The sequence below is a fragment of the Tympanuchus pallidicinctus genome, unplaced genomic scaffold, assembly GCF_026119805.1.
Source record: "Tympanuchus pallidicinctus isolate F22 unplaced genomic scaffold, pur_lepc_1.0 scaffold8, whole genome shotgun sequence".
Taxonomy (NCBI): Eukaryota; Metazoa; Chordata; class Aves; order Galliformes; family Phasianidae; genus Tympanuchus; species Tympanuchus pallidicinctus.
Window position 1 is genome coordinate 55,493,549 of NW_026294802.1, and position 25,374 is coordinate 55,518,922.

The 25,374-nt window shown below is 48.9% G+C and overlaps 1 protein-coding gene across 6 annotated transcripts in view; it reads left to right on the forward strand.

Moving 5' to 3' along the window:
• Positions 1 to 19,628, forward strand: part of PBX3 (PBX homeobox 3) — a 94,221-nt gene extending 74,593 nt beyond the window's left edge. For 3 of the 6 annotated variants that reach the window (XM_052667431.1, XM_052667436.1, XM_052667434.1), the window contains exons 3-9: positions 685 to 926; positions 5,477 to 5,667; positions 7,120 to 7,255; positions 13,210 to 13,375; positions 14,485 to 14,597; positions 15,407 to 15,496; positions 18,067 to 19,628. In XM_052667431.1, the coding sequence (XP_052523391.1) occupies positions 685 to 926; positions 5,477 to 5,667; positions 7,120 to 7,255; positions 13,210 to 13,375; positions 14,485 to 14,597; positions 15,407 to 15,496; positions 18,067 to 18,159 (1,031 nt within the window). In that variant the 3' untranslated portion in view covers positions 18,160 to 19,628. The remainder of the gene's footprint in view (positions 1 to 684; positions 927 to 5,476; positions 5,668 to 7,119; positions 7,256 to 13,209; positions 13,376 to 14,484; positions 14,598 to 15,406; positions 15,497 to 18,066) is intronic. The other 3 variants (XM_052667433.1, XM_052667435.1, XM_052667437.1) reach the window with 3 other exon arrangements.
• Positions 19,629 to 25,374: the final 5,746 nt, after the last annotated feature.

Consider the following 25,374-nt stretch of genomic DNA (forward strand, 5'->3'; position numbering starts at 1 on the left):
GCTGTTTCCCATGTGGCTGTTTCTGGGCTATTGCCTCGATTCTGCCCCATTTCCCCTTTCCTCTGGGAGCTTTCAGCACTGAGTGCCTGTGTGGAGCCAGAGACCACTGCAGGTGTGTGCGTGGTGCTGGCGGATCTGCGGCTCTTCCTGAGCCACTGGGGTTGAAGCAGCAGATCTTTCCTTGGCCCTTTGTGGCAACATTTGGACTTGCAGAAGCAGAATCCAGTTGGGCAAGTCTCAGTTGGAGGGGGAGTGCAGTGCTCAGATCCATTTGGAAGGAAATGAGAAGAAAATTTGTGCTTTGGAATAAATAATGCACTTACATTTATCGTGTGGTCTTGCGTCAAAGCAATGCAATGAATAAGGATAAACAGTAGCAGCCTTGTGTCGAATGAGGTACACCTTGGAGAAGAGTTGGAAGGTGTATGCGTGTGCACTCATGTGGGTACTCTTAGTACCTACAATGAAGTGTTTTATGTGGCAGGGTCCTTTAAAAGCTGGAGGAAGACGCTCTGGTTCTTTATGGGAACTGGTGGGATTCTGTAGGATGCTGGGAGCCCACAGGGTTGGTCTGTGCTGCGCTCCCACGAAGACAAGGCTGGGCAGGGTGAGGGAGCGGGCAGGGCAGGGCGGATGCAAGAAGTACTGATGGTGTTTTCTCTTCTTCTCTTTTTTCTGCCCAAGGTTTGAGCATCCGAGGAGCCCAGGAGGAAGACCCTCCCGATCCCCAGCTAATGAGACTAGACAATATGCTTCTGGCAGAAGGAGTCTCAGGTCCGGAGAAAGGTGGGGGATCGGCGGCAGCAGCTGCAGCCGCAGCAGCCTCTGGAGGGTCTTCAGATAACTCTATTGAACACTCAGATTACAGAGCCAAATTGACCCAGATCAGACAAATCTATCACACAGAGCTGGAGAAATATGAACAGGTCAGACATCAGCCTCTCAGTTGTTTGTGTCCCCACTGCTGCCCTTGCACCTCTGCTTGCCAGTGGCGGGCGCCCAGGGCTCTGGTGGCTCTCCCTGCCTGTGCTGCCTATGAGGGCTGCAGGGCACATGTTTGCATGCCCAAGTTCTCTCTGTTGACTGTAACCACATAAAGTAGCATTGGAGCCAGTGTTCCCTCTTGTAGAGCCAGCCCTGGAAGGAACAGAATGTGTGTGCCCCCGGGTGGCTCAGGAGACACAGCATGGCTGCGGGGTTGGGTGCAGTGTGTGTGCTGTGTGTGAGCTGCTGGCCACCCGCAGGGGTGGGGAGGCTCTGGTTTCTCAGTGAACAACTGCATTGGAGCACAGGGAGTGGGAAGTGTGGCTTTGTGAGACCTTCAACCCTCAGGCTTCTGGTGATGCCTTTGTTTTCTGCTCCCAGCGATGTCCTGACAAAGCTGGCAAACCCTGAGCCCACTAGCTCAGTGAATTCAATCAGTGGTGGTTTTCTGAGCAGAGCAGGGGAAGCCCTGCCCTTGCCCTTGCCTGTCACAGCACAGTCACTCTGAACAGGCCCAAACCACAAACAAGTTGTAGAAGTGGCAATAAAACCTCTTGGAGCTGTGTGAGCAGAGAGCCATGTGCCGTGAGGCTCTGGCTGCCTTCCCACAGCTTCCCCTTTTGCTGTGCAGGGCCAGGTGCCTCTGCGCCAATCGTTCTTCCCTCAAGTGACCCCATTGCATCGCAAAGACACTGGTGTCCTGCGGAGCCCCTTGAGCTCTCGCACAGTGGTGACCAGTGCACAGCCTGCAGTCTGACATGAGGATGGCCGCTAGAAGAATGAGTGCCTTCCAGCAGGAGTGTCTGCTGCAACCACGAGGACATGGGCTGGAAACATATCTGGGGCTGAAGCAAATGCAGGTCAATGCTTACAGCTGTTTCCTGGCACATCTCCTTTACCTTTAATAAGTTTAATGATGTGGGGGAAGCAGTAGCATTTTTAGCCCAGTAGCTCAATTTACAAAGGTTTCGACTGAAGTGTCACAGCCATCCGTCCACACCACGGGGAACTTTGGAGGATGCTCAAGTGCTGCTAGGAGAGAGAGAGAGGTGAAGCTGCCCTGAAACATGTACGCTTCCCCCGTTGATCCTGACACCCAGCAGCGTCTGCTCCACAGAAATATGGTAATTTCCCAGCCCTGCAGCAAACTGTCTCCTGCTCGCCTGTCTCAGTAGCGGAGGGCTGGGGCTCAGCGTCGCCGTACGCCTGCAGCCGGGCTGCTGCCACAGAGCAGAGCCACCCCGCACCCAGCAGGGCAGCTCCCACAGAGCTCTCCTGCACAGCCCACACCGAGTCCTTCCTGAAGATGCTCTGCAGATGGAGTTTGACGCTGACGTTTGTTGCCAGCTAGGGGAATGTGCTTGGAAAAAAAAGGAAGGAAAATGGAAAGTGTGTCATGCCATCACGCAGCTCTCCCCTCGCTGTGTGCCAGGAGAGATGGTCGTACACAGGCAGCTCCTTCCATAATTTACAGCTGCTATAATAGAGATGACATATTGAAAGCTATCTTCTATAATTACACTGAAATACATTTTTTTGCTGTAGGCTAAAGTACTGTAAGGGTCCCAGGCCTCCTGGAACAGCTGGGAACCTGCTTTCTGAGTTCACAGATGTCTTCTGGATTCACCCCAAACTGGGGTGAAGTGTGGCGGCTGGGAAGACAACACCACCACCCCCAAGCGCCGTGGCACCGTGCGGCTGCGGATTGTCTGGGGTTATGCCTTCTCTTTTCCTCTTGCTCGCCTTGATGAAGCGTTAAGGCTCGCAGAAGCTTCCTCCACTCCTACAAGGTTTCTGAGCAGGTTAACAAGGCCATCACTTATAACCTGACATTATTAATAATGTCTCAGGCACCAAGCAGGGGCCTGAAAAATAGCACTGAAAGAGGGATCAAGTAGCTCGGACGTTATAAATAAACAAGAGAAAACAAGACAGAGCATCGGCAGAATCTGAACGTGCTTCCACTCAGCTGTGCTACGGGAACATCACAGATGGGAGATGCTGGAGAAAGAAAATAAAAGCAGGCCCTTTGCACAGATGTAACCAAATGAAGGCTTGTCCAGCAGTATAAGTAAATTCAGGAAGAGATTTTTGCTTTTTCAGCTTCAAAACGGTCCATTTTTAATATCTGTGGAGAAATACTTTTCACAGAATAGAAATGCTTGAAAGCACTTCTAAGTAACAGTTACCGTTTGAAAAGTAGTTTGAAAATGTATTCCCTGGACCCACAGATAGCAGCCATGTGATGAACTGCATGCCTTAAGCATTTCTCCAGTGCCAGAGACTTCGATTCAGCAGTACTGCCTAAGCAGCCTGAGCCCCCCACACCGCAGGAAGGCCGTAGCTGCGCCCTGGCGCGTCCTTCAGCTCTGTGCATCGCTGACCAGGTGACCAAAGCCGGTCTTTTTGTCAGGGTCAGATGGCTGAAGCAGAGATCGGCTCAGGCTCCCTGGCGCAGCCAGCACGCAGCAGGGGCCGATGGCTCCTGGCATGGCGAGGCCGGCACACCAGGCAGCCCGTGTCAGAGCTGCAGTGCCCCGTGTGCCGGCTCTGCCTTTGTGCAGGACAGGCTGCGGTGGGACGGGGACGAGGAGGGCACCTGGAGCAGCCCTTGCTCTGCGACAGGCACGCAGCCTGGAGGGGTTGGGACAGACTCCTCGTTTTTGGCATGAGCGGGGACCGCGGGCAGCGGGAATGGGCTCCCTGTGGCACCTGGGGTAGCATGAAGCGATTCTGTGATTCTGTGATTAAGCGTCCAGTGAGAGAGGAGGAAAACTCCGCAAATGGCAAATGCGGATCAGGCAGGTCAGATACCTGCAGCTGGAGCTCAGGTTGTGGTGGGAAGCCTGGGGCACCATGGCTGCAGCACCCAGCGCTCTGTGCTGCCGTGTGGGACCCCCGCACTGCCCCCAGCCAGGCGCTGCCTCCCAGTGGTGTGGCGGGGAGGTAAATCAGCCTGTAATTTGCTTTCAGTAGTGTAAAGAAAAAAAATCACTTTGCCTGAAGTGTATGCATCTTTCTTAAGGGTGTACCCAGATTTTAATTATCTAAATGTAAATACTTAACGAATTTTACTTAGAGTAATGAGCTAAAGTGCACACTACATAAATGAGATGTTCTAATTAATCATGTATGAACTACTGGTTTAAAGAAAAGCTATGTGAATTCTGCGAATGTTGGGCTATTGCCAAATTGCTAATCAGCATTTGCATTCATAGATGGCTTCACTTAATAAGTTGTGAGACGTTCAGCAAATGTTATAGGAAATTATGAGTTTTTAGATGCATAAACTTTTCACTTTTAACTCTTTCCCTCACACCAGCTATTGAAATGCAGGAGAACTGCTGAACACGTACTTGTAAGACACATCATAGAATGATAGAATGGCTTGGGTTGGAAGGGACCTTAAAGACCATAGAGCTCCAGCCCTCCTGTCATGGGCAGGTTTGCCAACCACTAGAGCTTGTAATGCTACTTTTAACCTTGGCTTCAGGAGAAAAAGCTGAGCTGGAATCAGGTTGATTCCTAATGCACATGGTGTGATTGTACGCTGGATGCACAGCGTGAAGTCCTTCAGCCTTGTTTGGAAGTGACTGCAGCTCTGCAGTGCACAAGGAGGGCTTCTTGTGCAACTGCTGTGTTGCCCCCCTTGGCCTCTGAGGAGTGCCGCTGGGGCTGAGTGCAATTTGCCCTTGGCCTGGTCCCCACTGCGCTCCAACTGTGTGCCAGCAAACCTGGGGCTGCACTGCCACACTCCAGGCAGGCAGCAGGCCCAGGGTTTGTTTTTGAAAGAGATAAAGGAGACATAAATCAGCACAGTTTGTGGCAGCTTGCAGCCTGCGTGGGGGAAAGCAGGGATGCCAGCGTGACAGGCACTTGGTCACGCAGAGGCTCAGATCAGCAGAGCCTAGTGATGATGCAGCCTGCAGAAGTTTATATCATCGTGTCCTTTCGCCCGCATAGTCTGGGGCTAGTGATGGATGGCTGCTATAGCCTCCCCTCCCCAGCGCCTGGCTGCGCTGTGAGGCCAGGCTGGGCACAGCCGTGCTGTGACGCCATGTGTGGCAGGGGGCTGCATGGGACTGCTCCAACGGGTTTAAACTCCCTACCTTCTGCAGGGTGTTAAACCTCCTGTGCTGCCTGCATGCATTCAGCACGCCCCTGGAAGTGCTGGCTGCCGACAGATTCTGCTCATGCATCTGAGCATGTGCTGGCACTGCTCACAACGTCCTGCCTCCAACCACTTACTGAAAGATCAGCCTTCCAGATCCCACTCCCCATCAACTTGCTGGGCACTGCTCGCCTCATGGATGGGAAGGGATAAGAGCAAAGAGGAACCACGCCAGTGCTGGCTGCTGCTGGCTGCATGCAGTCTGCTCCCATGGCTGTGTGTGGGGATGGGGCTGTGTGTGGGGATGGGGCTGTGTGAGGTTTCGCATGCTTGTTGGGTGGCACAAAGCAATTTCTAAGCCTCTCCTTCCTTTGTTTGCAGGCATGTAATGAATTTACCACACACGTGATGAACCTGCTCAGAGAACAGAGTCGAACACGTCCCATTTCTCCTAAGGAGATTGAAAGGATGGTGGGCATCATTCATCGAAAATTCAGCTCCATTCAGATGCAGCTGAAGCAGAGTACTTGTGAAGCAGTCATGATTTTAAGGTCGAGGTTCCTTGATGCCAGGTAAGGCTGAGAGGACTGCCCCAGCTTTTCTGGTGTAGAAGGGCTGCTGCTGGCAGTGTTTGTGCTGAGCACTGTTCCATCATTGCAGTTAATTTAAACGGCTGCAGGTACAAGCATTTCCCAGCGTAGGGCCATAACCAGTCCCACAGTACAGGTTACCTGGGAGCAACATGTCACAGCCTGAGGCTGGCTCTGAGTTAGCAGCTGCCTGCACTTGAGGTAAGAAGTGTTGATAATTCCAAAGACCAGATCTGCTGGCCCCTGTTCCAACAAGCTGTCATGCGAGTAGAGTCGGTGGTGGCAAAAGAGGGGCTAACAGTCTAATTTGCTGGAGTGCCCCAAGAAGGTGGGAGGCTGCCCCAGCACTGTCCCTGCCACAGGAGCCTGGCAGCTGGCTGAGCCCCGCAGTACAGGGAGAGCCCACATAGAGCCTGCAGTTATCAGCCAGTGCCTGCTTCACACCTGAAAGCTGTGAGGAGCTAAACAAGAGCAAAATAATTTTATTAACAAGGAGGTCACTGGCAGGTGTGGCAAATTAGGATAATTACAAACAGTTGGAGGAAATGTCTGTGGAGAGCTCTAGTAACTGCAAAAGGTAAAGCTTGCAGATGCACATTTTAAAGTGATTTCTTTAAAAAGGAGGAAGGTAAATAAGGCAAAATGAGCGGAAGCACAGTAATGAGATAAATGCAGCTCTAGGGAGAGTCTGCCTGCTTCAGGATACGGCATCGTTAGCAGCACTGTGATACTCCTGGAAGAGAGCGTTGGGGATTGCTGCTAGGCTGCCTGCTGGCCTGCAGCACTGCCTGTGATTGCAACCAGCCTGGAGGGAAAGGAGCTCTGACAGAATGTCTAACTGGAGATTTGTGAGGAGCTCCCAGGGTGGCAGGCAGCGCGTCCCAGCGTGGAAGTGAACAGCTGTGCAGGTGCTGCTGCCACGGTCCTCAGGCTGCACCTCAGGGAGTGCCTCAGCACTGCAGCCTGCGCCAGGGCCTGCACTGCCCTCAGCAGCGAGTGCGGGCTGCTTGGCTCCCTGAGTGCTGGATGAGGACGTGGCATGCAGGCAGCCCTGCTATGCTCACCCCAGTAGCCCTGTGCAGGAGCCCTGACTGTACGGGTGAAGGGAAGGCTGATGCTGTTGTCAGCAGTGGAGATGTAGTTGTGGAGCAGGCAATGTGCTCTTTTGGGCTGAGGCTGGACGCTGGCTGACTCCATGTCTGCTCCTGCCTCACTTCCTGCTCTGCTGCCCCAGGTCTCAACCTGTGTTGTGTGGGAGTTGTTTGTGTGTCCCTGGGATGAGCCCCGTGCAGGCTGGGTGATGGAGGCAGTGCTTGGACCCCAGCAGCCCTCAGCATGGTGATGGTAGAGCTGGGGGTGTGGAGGTGGCTGCATGCTGCCCTGCCGGAGCTCTGGTGGTGTTGGAACAGCTGTTGTTTTCTTTTCTCATTTCAGAAGGAAAAGACGCAATTTCAGTAAACAAGCCACAGAAATATTGAATGAGTATTTTTACTCCCACCTCAGTAACCCTTACCCCAGTGAAGAAGCCAAAGAAGAGCTGGCAAAGAAGTGCAGCATCACGGTATCACAGGTAGGCAGCAGGGGGAGCGCGGCCCCAATCCCCCACTGCTCTCTGACCGAGCTGCCCCTGCTCCAGCTCAGGATGGGCTTCGGTAGGGGCTGTGCATGCAGGCTGCCCTGCCCTGTGCTTGTCCTGATCCTTTTGGCTCTCTCCCAGATGTTACTGTAAAGTTAATGCAAGAAAAACAGCTTCTCCCTAATTAGAAGGGCTTAATTCCATTGGCTGGGACTGTTTTCTGTGCAGGCCAAAACACACGTACAGCTCTGAGCTGGGTCCTCAAAAAACATTCAGGCTGATGGCACCAATACATCAATCTTTCATTCACTGTTTCCTTCACCACTTCAGAAAGCAAAATAACATGTTGCATTTCTTGTGGCCTGTATGCTTGACAGAAAGCCAAAATAATCCCACATCAAATCTGGCACACACAGCTTGGGAAAGGTTGCTCTTGGATGGTAGAAGAGAAAGTTCACTGGCAGCGTCCCTGTTCTCCAGCTGTCCCATTGCGGGGCTGCATGCCATCTCCTCCCAGCTCCATCAGCTCTGCTTATCAATATTTCAGGTCCTTTAGAGGAACAACGCCTGCGGCGAGTGTGTTAACTATTAATGATTGCAGGCTTCGGTATTGGCATTATTAGCAGCGCAACCTTTAGCTTTATAATTAAGACTTGAGTTGAGATTTACTTTATAAGTCTCCATTGAATCCATGAAAAATTCAGGCTCTTTATTGAAGACTTTCAGATGAAATCTTCTGTGAGAAAGGCCACTCAGCTCCCCAAAACCTGATCTTAATTAACTTTGAATGGGCCATCAGAAGTACAAACTCTAGCACAACTGTCCTCTGCTGTGAAAGAGGCCAGCAGAGATACGCTTGTGCCATGCTTGCTTCCCAGCACACAGCGTGTCCTGTGCTCCTGCTGGATGGGAAGCTTATGTGACCAGTGAAGGTAAGGGGTGCAAGTGGGAGCAGTTTATCTCAGCCTACTTACAACTGGCTATGGTGATGTGCAGGAATTTTGGTTTTTCCTCTTGGAGAATGCTCAATGTGAGAAGGAAGTAAATGTTGCTATGTTGAGCCTGCTACAGGGCAGAAAATGGTATTTGTGGCCTAAAGTGCCCTGCTTTGGGAGGCTTGGCACAGAACTTGCTTGCTATTGAGTTTCTCCTTTGTCACTGCTAGCATCACATGAGTAACTGCAGCCGAGCAGGCAGCTCTGGGCAATTATGCCAGCCCACAGGTATCACTGCAGCTCTCCCAAATGACTGGAGCCAGCCAAACAGCTGCAGAGCACAGGAGGACCTGTGCAGCTTGGTCCACAGCCGGGTCTCATTGCTGATTTCAGTCATTTTGGCATAATACAGCTTATTGCAGTTCCTCCAGTAAGTGTTGTTTGAAAAATCCTCCCGCAAGAGCCAAGGTGGCTTGCTGCGTAGTTAGGAGAGCCAACATCATCAACATGAAGTTGGAGAACACAGAAATCATCTCTGCTGGCACAGTGTAATCAGGGAAAGCACACACACTGTGCTGGAGAGCATAGTAGACCTGCTGAAGAGATGTTTTGTGTCCAGCCAGGAGCTAGAGAGCTGTGCCTGGCGGAGGAGGAGTTAGTGATCCTGGAGAGTGGGCAGATAAAAAGCTAGACCTAGATAAGGCTGAGGAGGCTGAAGGAAATGAGATGGAGCATTTGAGAAGCCATAACTGATCGCTTCTAGTGCTAATAGATCTGATTGCTTTCTTAATTGGCTGTTTGATAAGATTTAATGTATATGTTGTGGAATGAAATAAAAGGCGGGCAGATGGTCCAAAAGAGTAGGAGCAGCAGTCAGCCTGTAATGTGAATATAGGTTTGCCTCTTTAATATTTGATACGAGCGTGAATTAGTCGTTCCCTGAATCCATTAGGAAGCCTGGATGAGTGATGGGAGTAGCTGCATTGCCTCCTTTGTACCATTCTGCACATCCTGAGCTTTGAAGGGCAACGTTTCCCAACCTAAGAGTGAGGTCAGCATTAACTACAAAGCGTTGACAGCATCTGCCACGGATGCAGATCTGGGGCAGTGGCTGAAGCTTCAGTCTGGCAAGGAGTGTGCGAACGGCTGGAAGAAGTCCCTGATGGTGGGAAGGCCAGAGCACTGGGCAGTGTGCCACCTAATGGGAGAGAAGCCTGCAGTGAGAGAGGGTGTGCCTCTGATCAGCTGGTTACTTGAATTCCTGATAGATCTGCTTTCACCACTGGAAATGTGAGTGCTATGGTTCTCCTGCTCTTTGATTTTTTTTCTGAGGTGTTTCCAAAGGCCGTATGGCAAGGCTGCAGGATTAGTTGATATTTACTAGGTCAGACTAGGATGAAGTTGTCTTTCTTTGTACTGAAAAGTGTATATATTTTTAAGGCCATCTAGCAGAAAAGCTCCAAGCATGCACTGTAAAATTGCACAGTCCACGCTGCCCTGGTGCTTGGCAGCAAAAGTCAGAGGATGCAATCCAGAAATCAGGCGTAAATTGAGCAGTCATTTAAAATACTGGCAGGAGTAGCATCACCTGGGATGAGCAATGGCATCCAAGTGAGTGACTGAGCTACTCCTGCACAGGGTTTTTATGAAAAATCTTTAAGCAGATCTATTTCCAGACCTGACCAGGAGTCCCTCTGACGTTGCCTTGCCTGGCACTGTGCCCGGCTGCCTCCTTGGCTGCAGAGGCCCGGGAGGTACAAAGAGCTGGGAAATGAGAAGGGGAAAAAAACTGTTGGCTTTGGAAACTCCTGGAGGTTTCTGTTTGCGTTTGAAGAAACTTGGTCCTTTTTCTATCTGAGCTGGGCTTCCCATGCAGTCTCTAACCTGCAGTACTAACTTGTGCTGTCAGTGTCTGAGGAATGCTGGGGGCAGGTTCATGGCAGAATATTTTCTCCCTCAAACACTTAATTAGTAAGAATTTTGGATCAGCCTCCCCCCTGCTTAAGCAGCTGACTGGAAACCTTGCTGCTAAGGCACTTCACTGAGCTGCAGAGAAACTTGTCTCCTGGAATCATTTAGCTGGGGAGGGAGATGGATGGTTTTAGTTTTGGTCCTGATGTTTAAAATACTGTGTAGAGAAGGTGTTTCAAGAAAAGCATAAAGACAAACTATGAAGATGAGCACCTCACGCAATTTCATTTTAAGAGTATGGAAAAGGTAATTCTAGGGGAAAAAAAATGTCCTTAACAGAACATTGTTGGCTGTAATTTAGAACCACCCGATCAGCACGTGTTTGTGGGAGATAAACTGTGTCATCTGTTCTCTCCGTGCTGTGGCTGCGAGGCTGATGTTTTATACTTTTGCAGATGAGTCTCTTTCAGGGTGTCATGAACAACTATCAGTCTATCATATGAGCTATAGAAAGGGCATAGTTGCTGCTGAAAGCATGTCAGTGGATTATGGCAATAAAATTTTTCACTGCTTCAAACAGAAGAAGAATACGGTTGACAAGAGAGTGTATTTAAAATCTTTTTTTAAAAGGATGCAAAAGCTGATTTTCAGCATCTCTCCAAGCCCCACTTCTTCTGCTCTGTTTGTTTTGGTAAGCATGTTGACATGGAGAGCTGCAGATTTATAGGCTCTTGTCCTTGACTTTGTTTGGGAAGCAAGAAAAAAAAAGATGCGAGCTTAAATAAATAGTTTGTAGATGTAGAATTGTTAGCCATAATTGTACTGTGCTTATTTTCAGTTTTTTTTCTGCTTTGTGTCATTTGGCGAGGTACAGAATATAAACAGTGCTGCAGACCCTTGGAAAGACTATGGAAAAATTTCTGTGATCCATAAATATTTAGTTTGCTCATTTCAGCAGTGATGTTCTTGTGTCAGCTGGTTCTCTGCAGAACGAGGCCTGATTTTTCCCAAGAGCACAGCCGGTGCTGAGACAAAACACGTCCCATCCTAAACCCCACACTAGGCATCAGGACTATTTAAGTAATAATTTATTGTCTTTTCATTAAACATTGCAATTAATGTGGTAAGTGCAACAGTATTTTTTGAAATGTAATATACAATTAAGCCCAAGTAATAAATTGACCTTCAATGATCAGGAGTAGAAAGATGGTTAATTTTTTGTTTGTTTTTTATTTTTAATGTGAACATATAGATAGCTTGTTTAAATGAAAAGCGTTCATAAAGCAGCTCACAGCTTCCATTTTTAGGATGAGCCTGCAGTGCTGTGAAGAGCCAGGGCACGGTGGGATCGGGAGCAGGGCACGGCAGCCCCTCCGGGGAAGGGAGGGCAGCAGGGAGCCAGCAGGGCCTCGTGGTGGTGCGCTTCATCCGGCCCCGTGCTGCTGGCCGTGCTGGCTGTGCAGTGGAGGTGGCGAGGCGCAGCAAAGGGTGCTGGGCTGTGACGTCCATCCTGGGGAGGCTCTGCCCACACCTGGGTTTGCAGCGTGTGCTTTGGTCTCAGAAATAGTTTAACGTTTCTGGATGTTCATTGAGATGTGGTATATGGGTTAAACATAACGTACGATTGCTGCTCCTCTCATTGCTTCCAATTAAACCTTGCTTGTTAGTTTAACCTCTAGGTAATCCCATCAAACAATTGATGTCAAGGAAACACTGCCCACAGTGGCTCTGGATGAGTGGCCATTAATTTTAATTGCCTTGATATTAAAGATTAAGAAGTATTGGGACTAGCAGAATGGAAACGATCTGATGTCAAGCAAATCCACTCGATGAGGCTTCCCCAGGCTGCTGGTGATATTAAAATTTTACTGTGAGAATTAAATAAACCTTTATTAGTGATGGCTGTTGTTTGATTGGTCCATGGGTGTGCATAAACAGAGGGATCTCGTGCACATCTGTGGACAATAGTTGATGTACAGAGATTCCTCAATTATGAAACTGTTAATAAAGCATAATCCGATTGTCCACAATAATTATTTGCTAGGTTTCATTAATGCATTATTGCTTTTCTGACTGACAAGATAAATATTAAGTGTAATATACAGAATACAGTACAATAGATGCAGTGCTGTCTAGGGAAGGGAATGTATAAGGTGTGCATCTTGAATTACAGTTAAAAGCTGGGTGCTTTTCATTAATTGTGTTAAAGGCTGGAGCTACCTAAAGCACAGGTCCTGTGGGCTTTGCTGGGTGCAGCGATGCACTCCTGGGCTTTCAGAGGAGCTGCAGTGCTCTGTGGTGCTTGTGGGATGTGGGAGCAGCCGAGTGTCACTGTGTGCTGTGCAGTGTGGAGCTTTGGTCCCTCACTACAGGGCACAACTAATTACCACTTGTGTTGTTACCAGTCCCCTCCCCTCTACCTCTGTCTCATTACAGATGCTTTTTTGTCTGGGCAGCTTTGGCTGTTGCCTGTGTTACGAGCTGAGGCTGTTGTTTAGCTTTGTTGTAGTGCTGAAGTTAAACAAAGGCGCTGAGAAACCACTGCAGGATCTTTTCTGAACTGCTCCAGCCGTGACCTCTGCACGGGTTAATGGCCAGCGCCCTGCCAGCCACTCTGGTCTCAGTACAGTATCTTCAAAGAGAGATGACAAAGTGACTTTTCAGCCATTATTGATTTATATGATCCTTTTCATTTCCAGCCGACCAAACACAGCTCTAGGTGAGGGCTGCCAAGGTTGTTCTGGCCCCCAAATAAAGAACAATGTGAAGCTGTGGCTGTTTGCTCTGGCTCAGCCAGCAGGCACTTCAGTCCGTGCGGCAGCTCTGCGGTTTTGCACTGCCCTTGTGGACGGATGGCGATACTGACGAGAGACAGCAAGCTCCAGGACACGTGTTGTCACCCCTTGGGCATCAGTTTGCCAGCGGACAAGTAGAACCAGATCAGACACGTACCTGTACTCATATTTAACTGATCCATGATTGTTGCAGGGTTCCTTCTGGGGATGAGGCACTGGGGTTAACTAGATCCAGCGCAATGTTTTGAATTGCTTTGTTGAGTCAGACACTGTGTCCTTCACTCTGCTCCTCCTCTCTCCAACACAGGTCTCCAACTGGTTTGGCAATAAGAGAATCAGGTACAAGAAGAACATTGGGAAGTTCCAGGAAGAAGCCAATCTTTACGCAGCAAAGACGGCTGTGACTGCAGCGCACGCCGTGGCTGCGGCCGTCCAGAACAACCAGACCAACTCCCCCACCACGCCAAACTCTGGTGCGTACCCACGCGTGTTGGGGCAGCCTGCAGCGAGCTCGGCAGGGCGAGCAGCTCCCTGGCAGCACTGCCTGGGGAGTGGGGTTGGCCTTGTGGGCTGAGGGGACTGAGCTGCAGCTCCCACCACGGGTCTGCCTCGCTCTCACTGCTGGCAGCATCTTCGCTTCTGTCGATACCTTGAGCGTTTTCTGATTCCATGAAAGTAGCAGAAAATAAAGGGAGGCAGAACTCTCAAGCCTATGTTTGTAGAACTGCTGTATTTATTGTCAAGATAAGAATGTAAGAACAAAACACAGGGATGTTTTAGTGTGCACTAATTAAAATTTGTGCTCTGGGTTGCTTGACGAGGGGTTGATATTATATATAAAAATCTAGGGACACAGCTTTTATTCCAGAGTCTAACCACGTGTTCTTTTATAGTGTTTAACAACTGTCTCGCTAGTGCACTGCTGACATTTTGCAAATCTAAGCATTAAGTTAGTAGAGGGAGGATCTGAAGAGGAAATCGCTTTGGGGTTCCAGAGGCAAGGGTTTCTACAAAGTTTGGCACTATTTACAGTGAAGTTTTGCCACAGCATAGTTGTAGACAGCTTTTTAAGGATGTAAAGATCCATGGGGAAAAAAAAAAGCCTTTAGTCAAAGGAAAGGAAGAGAAAGGTTCCTCCTCTGCCGATAGATCAGCTAACTAGAAATTACCGGGCATTTCTGTTTGAAGGAAATATTAAACACAGGTTCAAAATTAGTTTTTTAGAGCGTTGAGCTATTCAGGATGAGGTGATCCTCCGGGGGAAAGCAGCTGGCACATGTGCTGTGTGTGCAGTGCTCTCCAGCAGTGAGGCTGCCCCGGGCTCTGATGGGTGCCTCTGCCTCCCCGGCGTGGTTTTGCTGCGCGCCGCTCAGCGCCGTGGGGAGAAGCAGTGCAGGTCCCACGCTGTACGGGTGTCCTGCCAGGCCGGCCTTGCCCTGCTGTGGGTCAGGAGCGTGGTTTCTGTTGGGCATTGCTTTTCCTTCTTGTTTCCTTTCTTCTTCTCCTTCCCCTGCCCTGAGGTCTTTGGGGTTATATATTTGTAGCTCTCTGTTATTCAGCTACTTAACTCTTTCCTTTCCAGGTTCTTCTGGTTCTTTTAACCTCCCAAATTCTGGGGACATGTTCATGAACATGCAGAGTCTGAATGGGGATTCTTACCAGGGGTCCCAAGTCGGAGCCAATGTGCAGTCACAGGTAGGAGAAATGCCCCACAGTAGGGCCTTTCTAGCAGGGTAGGGTTTGGGCTAAAAATTCCACCTTACTCTGGCTCTATTGAATGGTCTGTGCCTCGCTGCAGAGTGGAGGCTGCATATTTCTGAACGTGACCTATTCTTACCCCGGCATTGAATTTCACAAATACGAAGGAAAGAGTGATTTTTTCTGATTGAAACTTGAAGCTTTGTGAATGCATTCGGCTCTGGCTTGAGCTCATGGAATGGGATTGGGTGCATCTGACTTCCATGGACACTGTAAATCCAGTGAATTTTCTTTTTTCCTTTTCTTTTTTCTTTTTTTCCCTTCTTTTTTTTTTCTTTTTTTTTTCCCCTTAATGTCTTTGTTTCATTTATCAGACAAACCTTTATTTGTGTATTTGTTTGAATGTCAGAACGCATCTAACTGAGCTATTAAAATACAAGTTATTCTCAGTCCCTTTTCCAGTCCTTTCACACAGGGCTTTGTATGTTCCATCATCTTTCCCCATACGTGCAAGTACATCCAAACATGCGAATGTGCACAGCGCTTTGCTGCAGACACTTAAGAAGGACCTGCGGGATGCACTGCTGTGAGGAAGTTATTGTTTGGCTGGTGTGAGAAGCAGAGATGTATGGCTTTTAACATGCAGGGATTTGTTGAAATTCTGCCAGTCATTCTTGATTGATAAATTTGTCTTTCATAGAAGACGCTAAACCCGTTTGGCTCACATAATTCAAAATGTTGCCTATTGTAAGTGATGATGTTTTAATAGATTTGGAATGATGAATTTTGTTTCCTCTTACTTTAAGGTGGATACCCTGCGTCATGTTATCAATCAGACGGGAGGATACAATGATGGCTTGGGAGGAAATTCACTGTACAGTCCACATAATTTAAATGTGAGTACCCAGGGGAAGAGTAGTTTGGAGGGCCATAAGCATGGTGTCGGGTAAATGTAGTCATTAACACACATATTAATTTCTCTTGTGATAGCATATTTTAACATTGCATCATTGGAGATGAACTGCAAAATGGCCCTTGATACAGCTATGAGTCTTGGTCATGTAGGAACAGAGAAAATTCCTAGAGCCATCACTATAAACAATTGGAATTTTTATATTTTTCAGCCTTATGAGTTTAAAAAGTGATAGCCTTGGAGAGAAGGCTCTTGTTCTTTGCAGAGGTGGTCAGATAACCGCACGTGTATTCGTCATTGCCTGCAATCTGACATCAGGACTGCTGTTTTGATATACTTTTAGCCATTTCAAGGGTGCACATTTTTCCTGCGTTTGAGAAGCAATTTTGGCCTTGTTACTCAAACGAGAGAAGTAGGTCTGGCAAAGAGGTGCTGGTGAATTGAGGGATGTTAGACCGGGTTGTGCCGGGTGCTGTCAGTGCAGCCCTGCTGTGGCTGCTGGGATCGGTTGGTGCTCGGAGCGGCCGGGCCCTGCAGTGGCCAGGATAGCTGAGGGCCACAGCTGTTCTGCTGCGTGAGAACCCGGGACCAAACGCCTCCCAGGGCAGCAGGCTGTGTGCTGAGGGCTCCGCTGCAAATCGTGTTCAGCTCTCATATTCAACTTCCTCTTCTCATTCGCCGCTTTGAAAATGAGTGCTTCGTTTTACTAAATGCTCCGTATTTGCTTACCAGGCGGCCTTCGTTTGTTTTCCTTTTTATTCACAAAGTTTAAAATGACCGCAGAGGGAGCGCTGGGCAGGCAGTGCTCCTCCCGCCCCGGGGCAGCTCTGTGCCACCGCCCACTGCTGCATTGGTGCCCGTGGTGCTGCGGCTCAGGCGCTGTGCAGAGCACCTCTGGGAAGGGCTCAGCCACGGGGATGTGAGCTTTTCCTCTTCGAGGGTTTCCACTTGCCACGAGAGTAAATATTAATGATTTAAAATGTGATTGAAGATGTTCAATTGTAAAGGGAAAAAAAGTACCATTAAATACTCAAATCTTTTACATTTGAAATGTCAAATCTTTCTTTTTGGGTTTATAAATAACTCATAATAACCCACAACAAACCATATAAAAAGCCTTTTAGTTGCATTTCTCCTTTTTCATTTAAGTGTTTTGAAATGCTTCAGAGAATTTGCGATATCCTTATCAACATGATAAAATATGAAACTGTGATTGCCTGCAGCATTTTACAGACATGAATTCCATCTTCACTGATGAGGCCTGATAAGGCGCTGTTGTATAATACAGTGCATAATCTCAAACCACCAGAGTAAGGATTAATTTATTTGAAAAAAAGAATGCTTGCTGACAACCTCTCCTCCAGCTGCCAAGCTGAGTAAAAATATTGTACATTTGTTGTTTATAAATTTGGATAAAAGAGGAATGATGTTTACTTCAGATGGAATATCTTTAGACTCATATCTGCACAAGAGTTTTTCTTTCTCTAAGTAGATTTTCATATCCTTAAAAAAAAATAATATAAAAAAAAAAAGCAGAGGTGCCTTGGCATGCTTTGTGCATGCAGCTGAGCATCTTAAACCATGTGGTGAGGTTTCAGCCTTAATGCGATCGCAGGTCGGTATTGCCATTAATTTTCCTTAAGGGAGCACAGACTCAAACCTTGGAATTTGTCACGATAAGGGCTTCTCTGTTTGCTGTTTTTCATCCACACAGCAGACAATCACCAGGCGGTGCTGCGGGGCGGTCCGGGGCCCAGCGTCAGCACAGGGCAGCCCCTGGGCCCAGCCAGGCGGAGCGGCCCCGCGAAGGCTGCGGGGTGCCGGGGGGCAGCTGCCCCGTCACTTCCACTCAGCCTCCCCCCAGTCACGAGCACCGCGCCGCCCTCCTCCTGACTGACACCAAAATACGTAGCGACAAGCTGTCTGCCACAGCAGAAATCTGATCGGACATTGATTTCAGCAATTGCCTCCATGGGCCGAGACATAAGGCAAATTTGTTTCTGAGCACTGCTATTGCTGATGCAGGCCTAATGCAGGGAGGGCCGGCGGCGAACGGGAGCACGGAGCGGCAGCCCGTGTGGGGCTGCACTTCGGGTAATTGGCGGAGGGGTCGAGGGCCCCTTCCTGCCCCTGCCTGTGCTGCTGCGTGGGCTTGGATGGACTTGGATTCTGGTGTAGAGAAAGGCAACTCCCAGCTCTGGAGCTGAGAGGAGAGATGCGTTAAGGACTGCTGCCCCAGAGCCGCTTTCTCAGGAAAAATAACCTGAAGCATCGGCTGAAGGGGTGCTCTGCATTAAGAGCGAGAATGGAGATGCGGGAATCCCAGCATTGCTGTTGTGGTCGGCCCCTGGCTGTGGGGCACTTCTCTCATCAAAGCGCCTCACGCACAGCTCGGGTGATTTTCTCACAAATTCTGCAACCAGAGGCAGTTTAGGATAAGCTCTTTCCCAGAGCGTCTCCCCCCCATCTCTGGCCTTGCCACTTTGTTACTTTCAGTGCACTATGTAATTAATATGCGTAATTGCATCAATTGAATTGTTTTTCCCTTTTCAGGCTAATGGAGGCTGGCAGGATGCAACTACTCCATCTTCTGTGACTTCCCCTACAGAAGGGCCGGGAAGTGTGCACTCTGATACCTCTAACTAATCTCCTAGCAACACTTTTTCCCTGAGCTGAGATGCCTTGATCAGCGCATTCAGAGTCGCAGGAGAAAAAGGAAAGAATTTTTTTGTAGCCAACCACCTACAGCTTTACTGTAAAACCTTGTCTTACTAGAAAACTTGGTAAATCTGTTTTTTAAAGGTATCATAATCATTTGTATTTATACTTAAAACACACAATGTTAAAAAGCACTTTATCCAATTGGGCCAAGATTTAGCATTGTTTATAGCCCTGTAACTATTTTATCATAATTTATTATCGGCGATTTTAACAGTGTCGGTCTAACAGTTGCCAATTGCTTGGCCTTAAGGGTAAAAGTACAGTACAAGCTTAACCTCGATAGCAAGAACGGGCACAAAGAACACCTCACCTGAATCTTAACTGCGTGCATATTTTCGCGGAAAGTCAAAATGAGTTACAGACTTGGATTGTGTTTAACCTTTTCATCTCTCTTATAGAGTTGGAATAAAGAGATCTGTTTGGTTATTTCAGTTAACAGCGGTTGTGTTTAAGAATCCTTATTCGTCACATTTTTGTTGTGATCTGTTGCTTTATAAGTTAGGTTGGATACCAGGAGCATCTTTCCTTGCTAACCGCCCAGGACCCCCCGCCTGCTCTCTGTATTTCGGCAATGGACTCAGAGTGTTCTTAAGAGGTGAAGATTTGCTGCTTCTTTCAGTGAGCCACCAGCTGGGTTTTACAGTGTGAGTAGGTGCTGTGCGGCTGCCGAGATTGGTTACTTCTCCTGGGCAGCCAAACAAACAAAAACAGAAAGGAAAAGCGAAGGAAAAAGCACCGTTATATGGATTGTTGTACATAGTGTAGCAAAAGAGTATTTATACATCTCACCAATCAAAACACAGCTTTATTACCTCATGCGAACTCATACGAACCAATAGACTTTCAACATGTTCTGTAGCTTAGAGTGCTCACTTACTACCTCTGAACGATACTCACGCTGTAGTTTGTCTCTTTCTTATCTTTTTGCATCTTGTAACTAACTCTTTGTTTCCCTCATAAATTGTAATGTACATTGTAATCTTTTAAAAGAATCAGGGTTGCGTTTGCAACTTTTAAAAGAGCTGAAGTGGAAACATTGGGTCTTAGGTTTAACAGGACAGTGAAACTGTTGTAAATACTGAGAAACATTTTGAATGTTCTTCATCTTGTTACTAATCCACGCAAAAAATACAACTAATTGTAATGCATACAGACTTCAGTATCAGTACTGTATATTCACCCTGTGTAACAGGGGGCCCTTTCTTTCTCTCTTTTGTATTGTATGCGATTCTGAAACTGATTGAGTCATGAAAATAATTTGTGGCAGTGATTCTAATGTATTAAAACGTTTCGTGTTACTTTCTAACTGGATTACACCCTGGATTGAGAAGTCTTCCTCGTGGTAGTTATATGTAGTTTCAAACATGAATAAACTTTTTGCTTTCATGATCAAATTTTGATGTAATTTCTTCCAGCTCAGTTTAAGTCAGGCCTGAGCAGAGCGAGCTGCAGAGGTGCGGCTGCCGTTGCAGGAGTTCAGCGCGGCTCAGGACGGGCGGAGCGGCGCGCAGGAGCTCAGTGGCAGTGAGCTGTGCTGGGGCTCAGAGCCCCGGCCTCCACCTGTGTGCTGCGCTGTGTGGCAGCGGAGGGAGAGAGGGGCTGCGGAGAGGGGCGGTCCTGGAGATGCACTTAAGGAGCGCCATCGCATTCACTCTTAATTACCGCTTCGTTTAACGTTGACTTTGAAGCTACAACCTCAGCTAGCGAGTGTAATGTGATTATAAAAATATTTTTCTTTATTAAAAAAACTTTTTTGGAAGGGCATATATATATAAATGCTAATTTTAAGTCTTTTTAATAAAGTAAAGGTCAATAACAGGTAATAGCCTATTTACCATATCTCAAGGAAATTGACTCACAGGAAATCAAATTAACGTTAATCACTTGCAGCAAATGGTCTCTGATAGATAGAACTCCTTACTCCTTTGGTAGCAGCAGAAGGAGGGCTGCCCGTCCCCACTGCGCTCATGGTGCTTCCTCCCCAGCAGCTGCTGCAGACTTTAGGTGTTGTTTTGGTGGCAAAATGATAATTTGCATGATTTGGTTGGCTTGTGGACCAGCTTTTCTTATCCATAGTTCTTGGACTGAGTTATTTTGTGAAGACCCTTTGCTCACTCTCTCCCCCCAGTGCCACACTCACCTCCGTCTGTGTCCCATGGCACAGATGCCCCTTTTGCTCTTCTGCCTTTGTTTGCTGAGCACACACATCTTCTCGTTCAGTTTTAGAACTGAATGTTGCTTCTTTCACTACAGGTGGTGCATTTAGATCAACATGTTAATAGCTAGAGGCACTGCACAGCTTCACTGCCAATGATGAAAGAGGGCTGAGCAGGGACTGTGGACTTCTGGAGACTTCTGCATGTGGATGAGGCACAACAGAGCACCCTGTGCTTGCTGCTGGAGCTTCCTGAGCCCACGTGCTCTCGGTTTATGCTCCAGCTCAATGGAAACAGTGTTTTAAATGTAAAGTGTGTCAGTGGAGGCAGAGGCAACATAATGAACACGCAGACGTCCCTCATCTTGATCACATCTCTGCTGGCCACAGGCAAGGACCTGTCATGCACAGAGGAGGTTCATGGGAAGGCCATCAACAACCTTTGGGCCACGCTCACGTGCCCCACGCCTGCTGGGCATCATTAGCGTGCTGCTTTACAGCATTAAGGCTCTGGGTCCCTCTGAGTTACAAGTGCAATTTGGCCTTTCCTTGCGTTGGATAACAGCCACATGGTTACATGGCCAATAATAAACACTTTATCCTTGAGGCTTGATTACACATCAGAGAGGTTTACTGCCAGTACCAGTGTTGGGATCAGCGCCGTGTTCCGCCCAGCAGAGACAGTGGGCCGTCAGAGCCCTCCAGCAGCACTGCGAGCTGCTGGGCTGTGCAAGTGTCACCACAAGCTGTTGGTGTGCGAGCATCACCAGGAGCTGCAGGAGCCCTGTGCCGCTGGCTCAGAAGTGGCAGAGGGGCACAGCCGCCATCCCCGTGGCCGTCCTTCCATCTGCTCAGAGTGCCAGTCGGGCTCACAGAGCACAGCGGCACTGGCTGGGTCTTGCAGCACCTCCCATCACCCCGGTCCTGGCCCTGTGCTCCCTGTACAAGGCTGTGCCGGGCTCCATCCCCACTCCCACCCTACACACCCCATGTGGGGCAGTGGCACAGGGCAGGACAGCACGGCAGGCGGTGGAAGGACGATCTGCCCCTGCACTACAGCAGCTCCCAGCGCCTCGGACGCAATGGAGGATGCTCTGCGCAGGACGAGAAGTGTTGAGGACATGGAGGCCCTCTGGCACGGAGGGGCACAGAGCGATGGGACGGGGCAGCTCCGCCAAGGGCTCACCTTGTGCTACTCGGGGCTGCGCCTTCTGCAAAGGCTGCACAGGAGTCGGATGTCAGATGCTGGTGTCAGTATCTGTGCCATGTATTTCCAATGTGATAAAAAAACTGAAGACATTTCCAGTTTGTGTTAATAAAATACATCTTTTTAAAGAATGGAATTCTTTGAAGATTGGCAAATTTTATTTTGTTTCATTAGCTTTAATGTCACTGCCATATGGACTGTGAAGAAAAGTGAACCATTAGATTGGAGGGACTGAGTTATCAGCGTGACACAGAAAGCGCTGATACAATTGTTAAGGATAAGCCCTGGGAGTGATTTATTGCATGCATTGTATTAGCCACAGAGGAGTTATGATATGCTCCCCATTCCTGTATCATATTAGGGTTTTATTAGTCTAATATGACATGGTAATATAATATACGATTAGAATTCCCATCCAGTCCCCTGGAGAGAACGACATGGGCTGAGCCCTGCATCACTGCCGGCATAACCCCACTCACCGAAAGTTCCCCTTCTGCAACAAATGCCAAAGATGAACTTCTCCTCCAGGTCCCCCCCTGCCCTCCCATGCACTGCCAGAGCCCCAGCTCTGAGTCGGGCTCTGCAGCACCGCCGTCGCAGCGCACTTTGCTTCCAGCAGCAGTGCGGAATGAGGGCTGGCACATCAAAGTGCTGCTAGGTGAGAACTCCCCAAATCTGTATCAAAGCCCATTTGATCATCTTCCTGTCACTGATATAACAAAAAATATTAATTTTAATTTATTGGAGACTGCCGAAACCCTCACGTGGCAACAAATTTAAGAATCTTGTTTACAGGGGCTAATTAAAACCAATTAATTTCATTAATATCTGCAGCAACTAATGTGGGCATGGGTGCAGGAGCACTCTGGGCCACATGGGGCCGTGTCCTTGGGGGGCAGAGCCCTCATGGGGGTCCCTGGCAGTGCCCTACCTGGAGTGCCCCCCTGCCTCTGCCTGCCCAGAGCCCAGAAGAGCTTTGGGCCACTCCTTGCAGTGCGGGGTCACCCATTAATGCCATCTATTGGGATAATAAAGGGCTGCATTTCGGGTGGTAAAATTCAGCGTAAAGAGCACGCGCCATTAAACGCGGAAATCCAAAATTTTATTGCAATCTGCTGGATCTGAGCTGACGCCAATTAAACAAAAAAGATATCATTTATAAAAAGGCAGAGTTCAAGTTGTATTAAATATGAAATGCAATTTTCTGCCGGTTGTGATTTATTACTGGTGGTACATTGTTCAAAGAAGCATGTTATGTTTCAATAGAGAAATATTGTTTATTCATTAATATTTTAAAACTTGCTTATTGCTGTGTATGGCTCTCCTGCAGAATGAAACTTATGATTTAAAACATGAATTAATAAACACATTTGAAAGTGTTAGACAATATCATAACCACTCATTTTTCATTTTACCGAGAGCATATTAAACTTTTATAATTCTGTGTACTGTTATTTTCCAAAGAAAGGTATGAAAGCTAATTTCAGGTGGGGTGGTGAGGAAGCAGAGCCCCATGCTGAGGCTGGGTGGGGAGGCTCTGTGTCCCCACCATGCTGTGCTGGTGGCAGCCCCACACCCGCGGGGCGCATCGCCCTCCACCTGCAGCGTGCGCTGCGTTACAACGTGAAACGTCTGATGGAGGCTGACATCCTAAATGAGGCCGAAAATCTTTTATACAAAATGTGATAAAGCACTAACGATCCCGGAGGCCTCGGGTTACCTTGCTTATTACCTGCACCCACACTGGAATCAGCAGCATTAAGGGGGCCAGACCCAATCCGTAGCACCTTTGAACTCATTAGTCCCGAGCACTTCGTACAGATGAGCCTATCAGAGCCTTCACTGGAAAGAACCTTTCTTGTATCTTAAAGTCTCTCCTGCCGCAGCCTTGGTGTATTACCATAACAATAAGCAGTATTTCAATTTTAAGAACTCATTTTTCCTCAAATAGAAAGTGCCAATCAATTTAAGGAGAGGGAGATGCGCACCGGGGAAGCAGCGAGGCATGGCTCCGGCCCGGAAACGCCTCCGGTGTGACACAGAGTGGGGCTGCCCACAGTGTGGGGGGTTCACCCTGTGACCTTCGTCCGCACTGCCACAGGTGGCAATAGGAGCAGGCACAGGAGGTGGCACAGGAGCAGGATGGAAAGCTGACGTTTGGAGAGCTTCCCCAACTGCTGCCATCACAGTGCCGACAACGCCATGCTGAATGCTGGCAGACATGCGCCTCAGGCGCAGCGCCTGGCAGGCATGGGGGGCACAGGGAGCCCTCAGGAGCCCCCGACACCCAGTGGGCACTGGGTGGGTTCCTGTGGGATGCAGCTCAGGGGGGTCTTGTTCTGCCTGTCAGAGTGGCCGGTGCTGGATGTGTGCTGGCTGTGTGCTGGCTCTGCACCCAGGGCCATGGCAGCAGCATTCTCCCAGGCCTGGCCACCCGCACCGCTGTTGCCTGATGGATGGTGCAGGTGGTGGGCAGCTGTGTGTACAATGGAGGCCTCGCATCTGACAGCATAATGTAAATTAACTATTCACTTCTTTGTTGGGCAAAGTGAATCGGCAAACCTTATTACTCCAGATCAGTCAATTAATTAAAGTTCAGTGCTTAATCAAGTTCCAGTGGTCATACATGGGGCACAGGGATTTCTCTCTCCTGAGCACTGTGACCAGAGGTGGACAAGAGGTGGCTGTGCAGTGTATCAGCCCCAGCTCTGGTGCTGGGAGCACAAGGCCCATGGTGGACACAGGGTGTCGGAGCGGGGTGTGCGGGGTGCTGCTGTGCAGGAGGTGCTGTGGTTCCCTGGGCAAAAAAATGTCTTCCAAAGGCACCCGGCTGCACATTTCAGTAGCTCTCAGGCCCATCCATAACTCAGAAGGAGATGCTGTCCAGTGCACACGGGCAGGGATTCAATTAGATTGCTCTCTCCAGCTCTCTCCCCAAGAACATGGCACAAGAAGCAATCTCTCTTTTTTGAAGAGTGCAATAACAGAGTGCAATGGAAATGAGTCAAAGACACTCAGAGAGCAGGATCCCTGCTTTAAATCTTGAAAAGCACTCAAGAAAAATATGTTGTTTACCTGAATTTGTTTTTCATAAGGTTCCCAGTGGATTAATAAACTAACCTTTCGTCTGTGAACACCTGGTCCTACAAGCCATCAATAATGCAAGCTTCACCTCCTGCATTAATACAGGTTGGTGCGGAGAGGCAGAGCGCAGCCCTGGCAGTGGAAGAGCAGGGAACGGCGCAGCCCGGGCCTCCGTCCTGCACTGGGCAGGTTTGTGCTGCACGGCTCTGTGCTGCATGGCGACTGCAGAGCTCCACTGCTCCGCTGCAGCCTGCAGAGGTTGGGAGGATGTGAACGGGTTGTGAAGTGTTTCTTTACGAACTCTTCCGGTCTTTTTTGCGGCTCATAATTCAGTGGTAAAGCACTTCATGCTCTGGGGCTGACAGTCTACGAACAAGACACAGGCCACAGGAATGTGGTGGAAATAAAACCTATGGAGTTTGGATGCAGTCGGGTGGGAGCAGCATCACATATGGAAGTACAGAAAGCACCGTGCCCACCGGGAGCTGTGTCTGTGTGGCTCTGGTCCAGAGCCCCCCCAGTGTCTCTGTGCTGCTGCTCCCCTTCCTGGGGTACCAGAATGGAACCCCCAGCAGGGAAAGCCGCTCCCTGCAGCCATGGCTGGGGGTGGCTATTGGGGTTCTAAAGGGACGATTGCCCCACGAGCAGCTCGCCGGCGGCAGCGCAGCAGCACAGAGGCTGTAGGCTTGGGAGC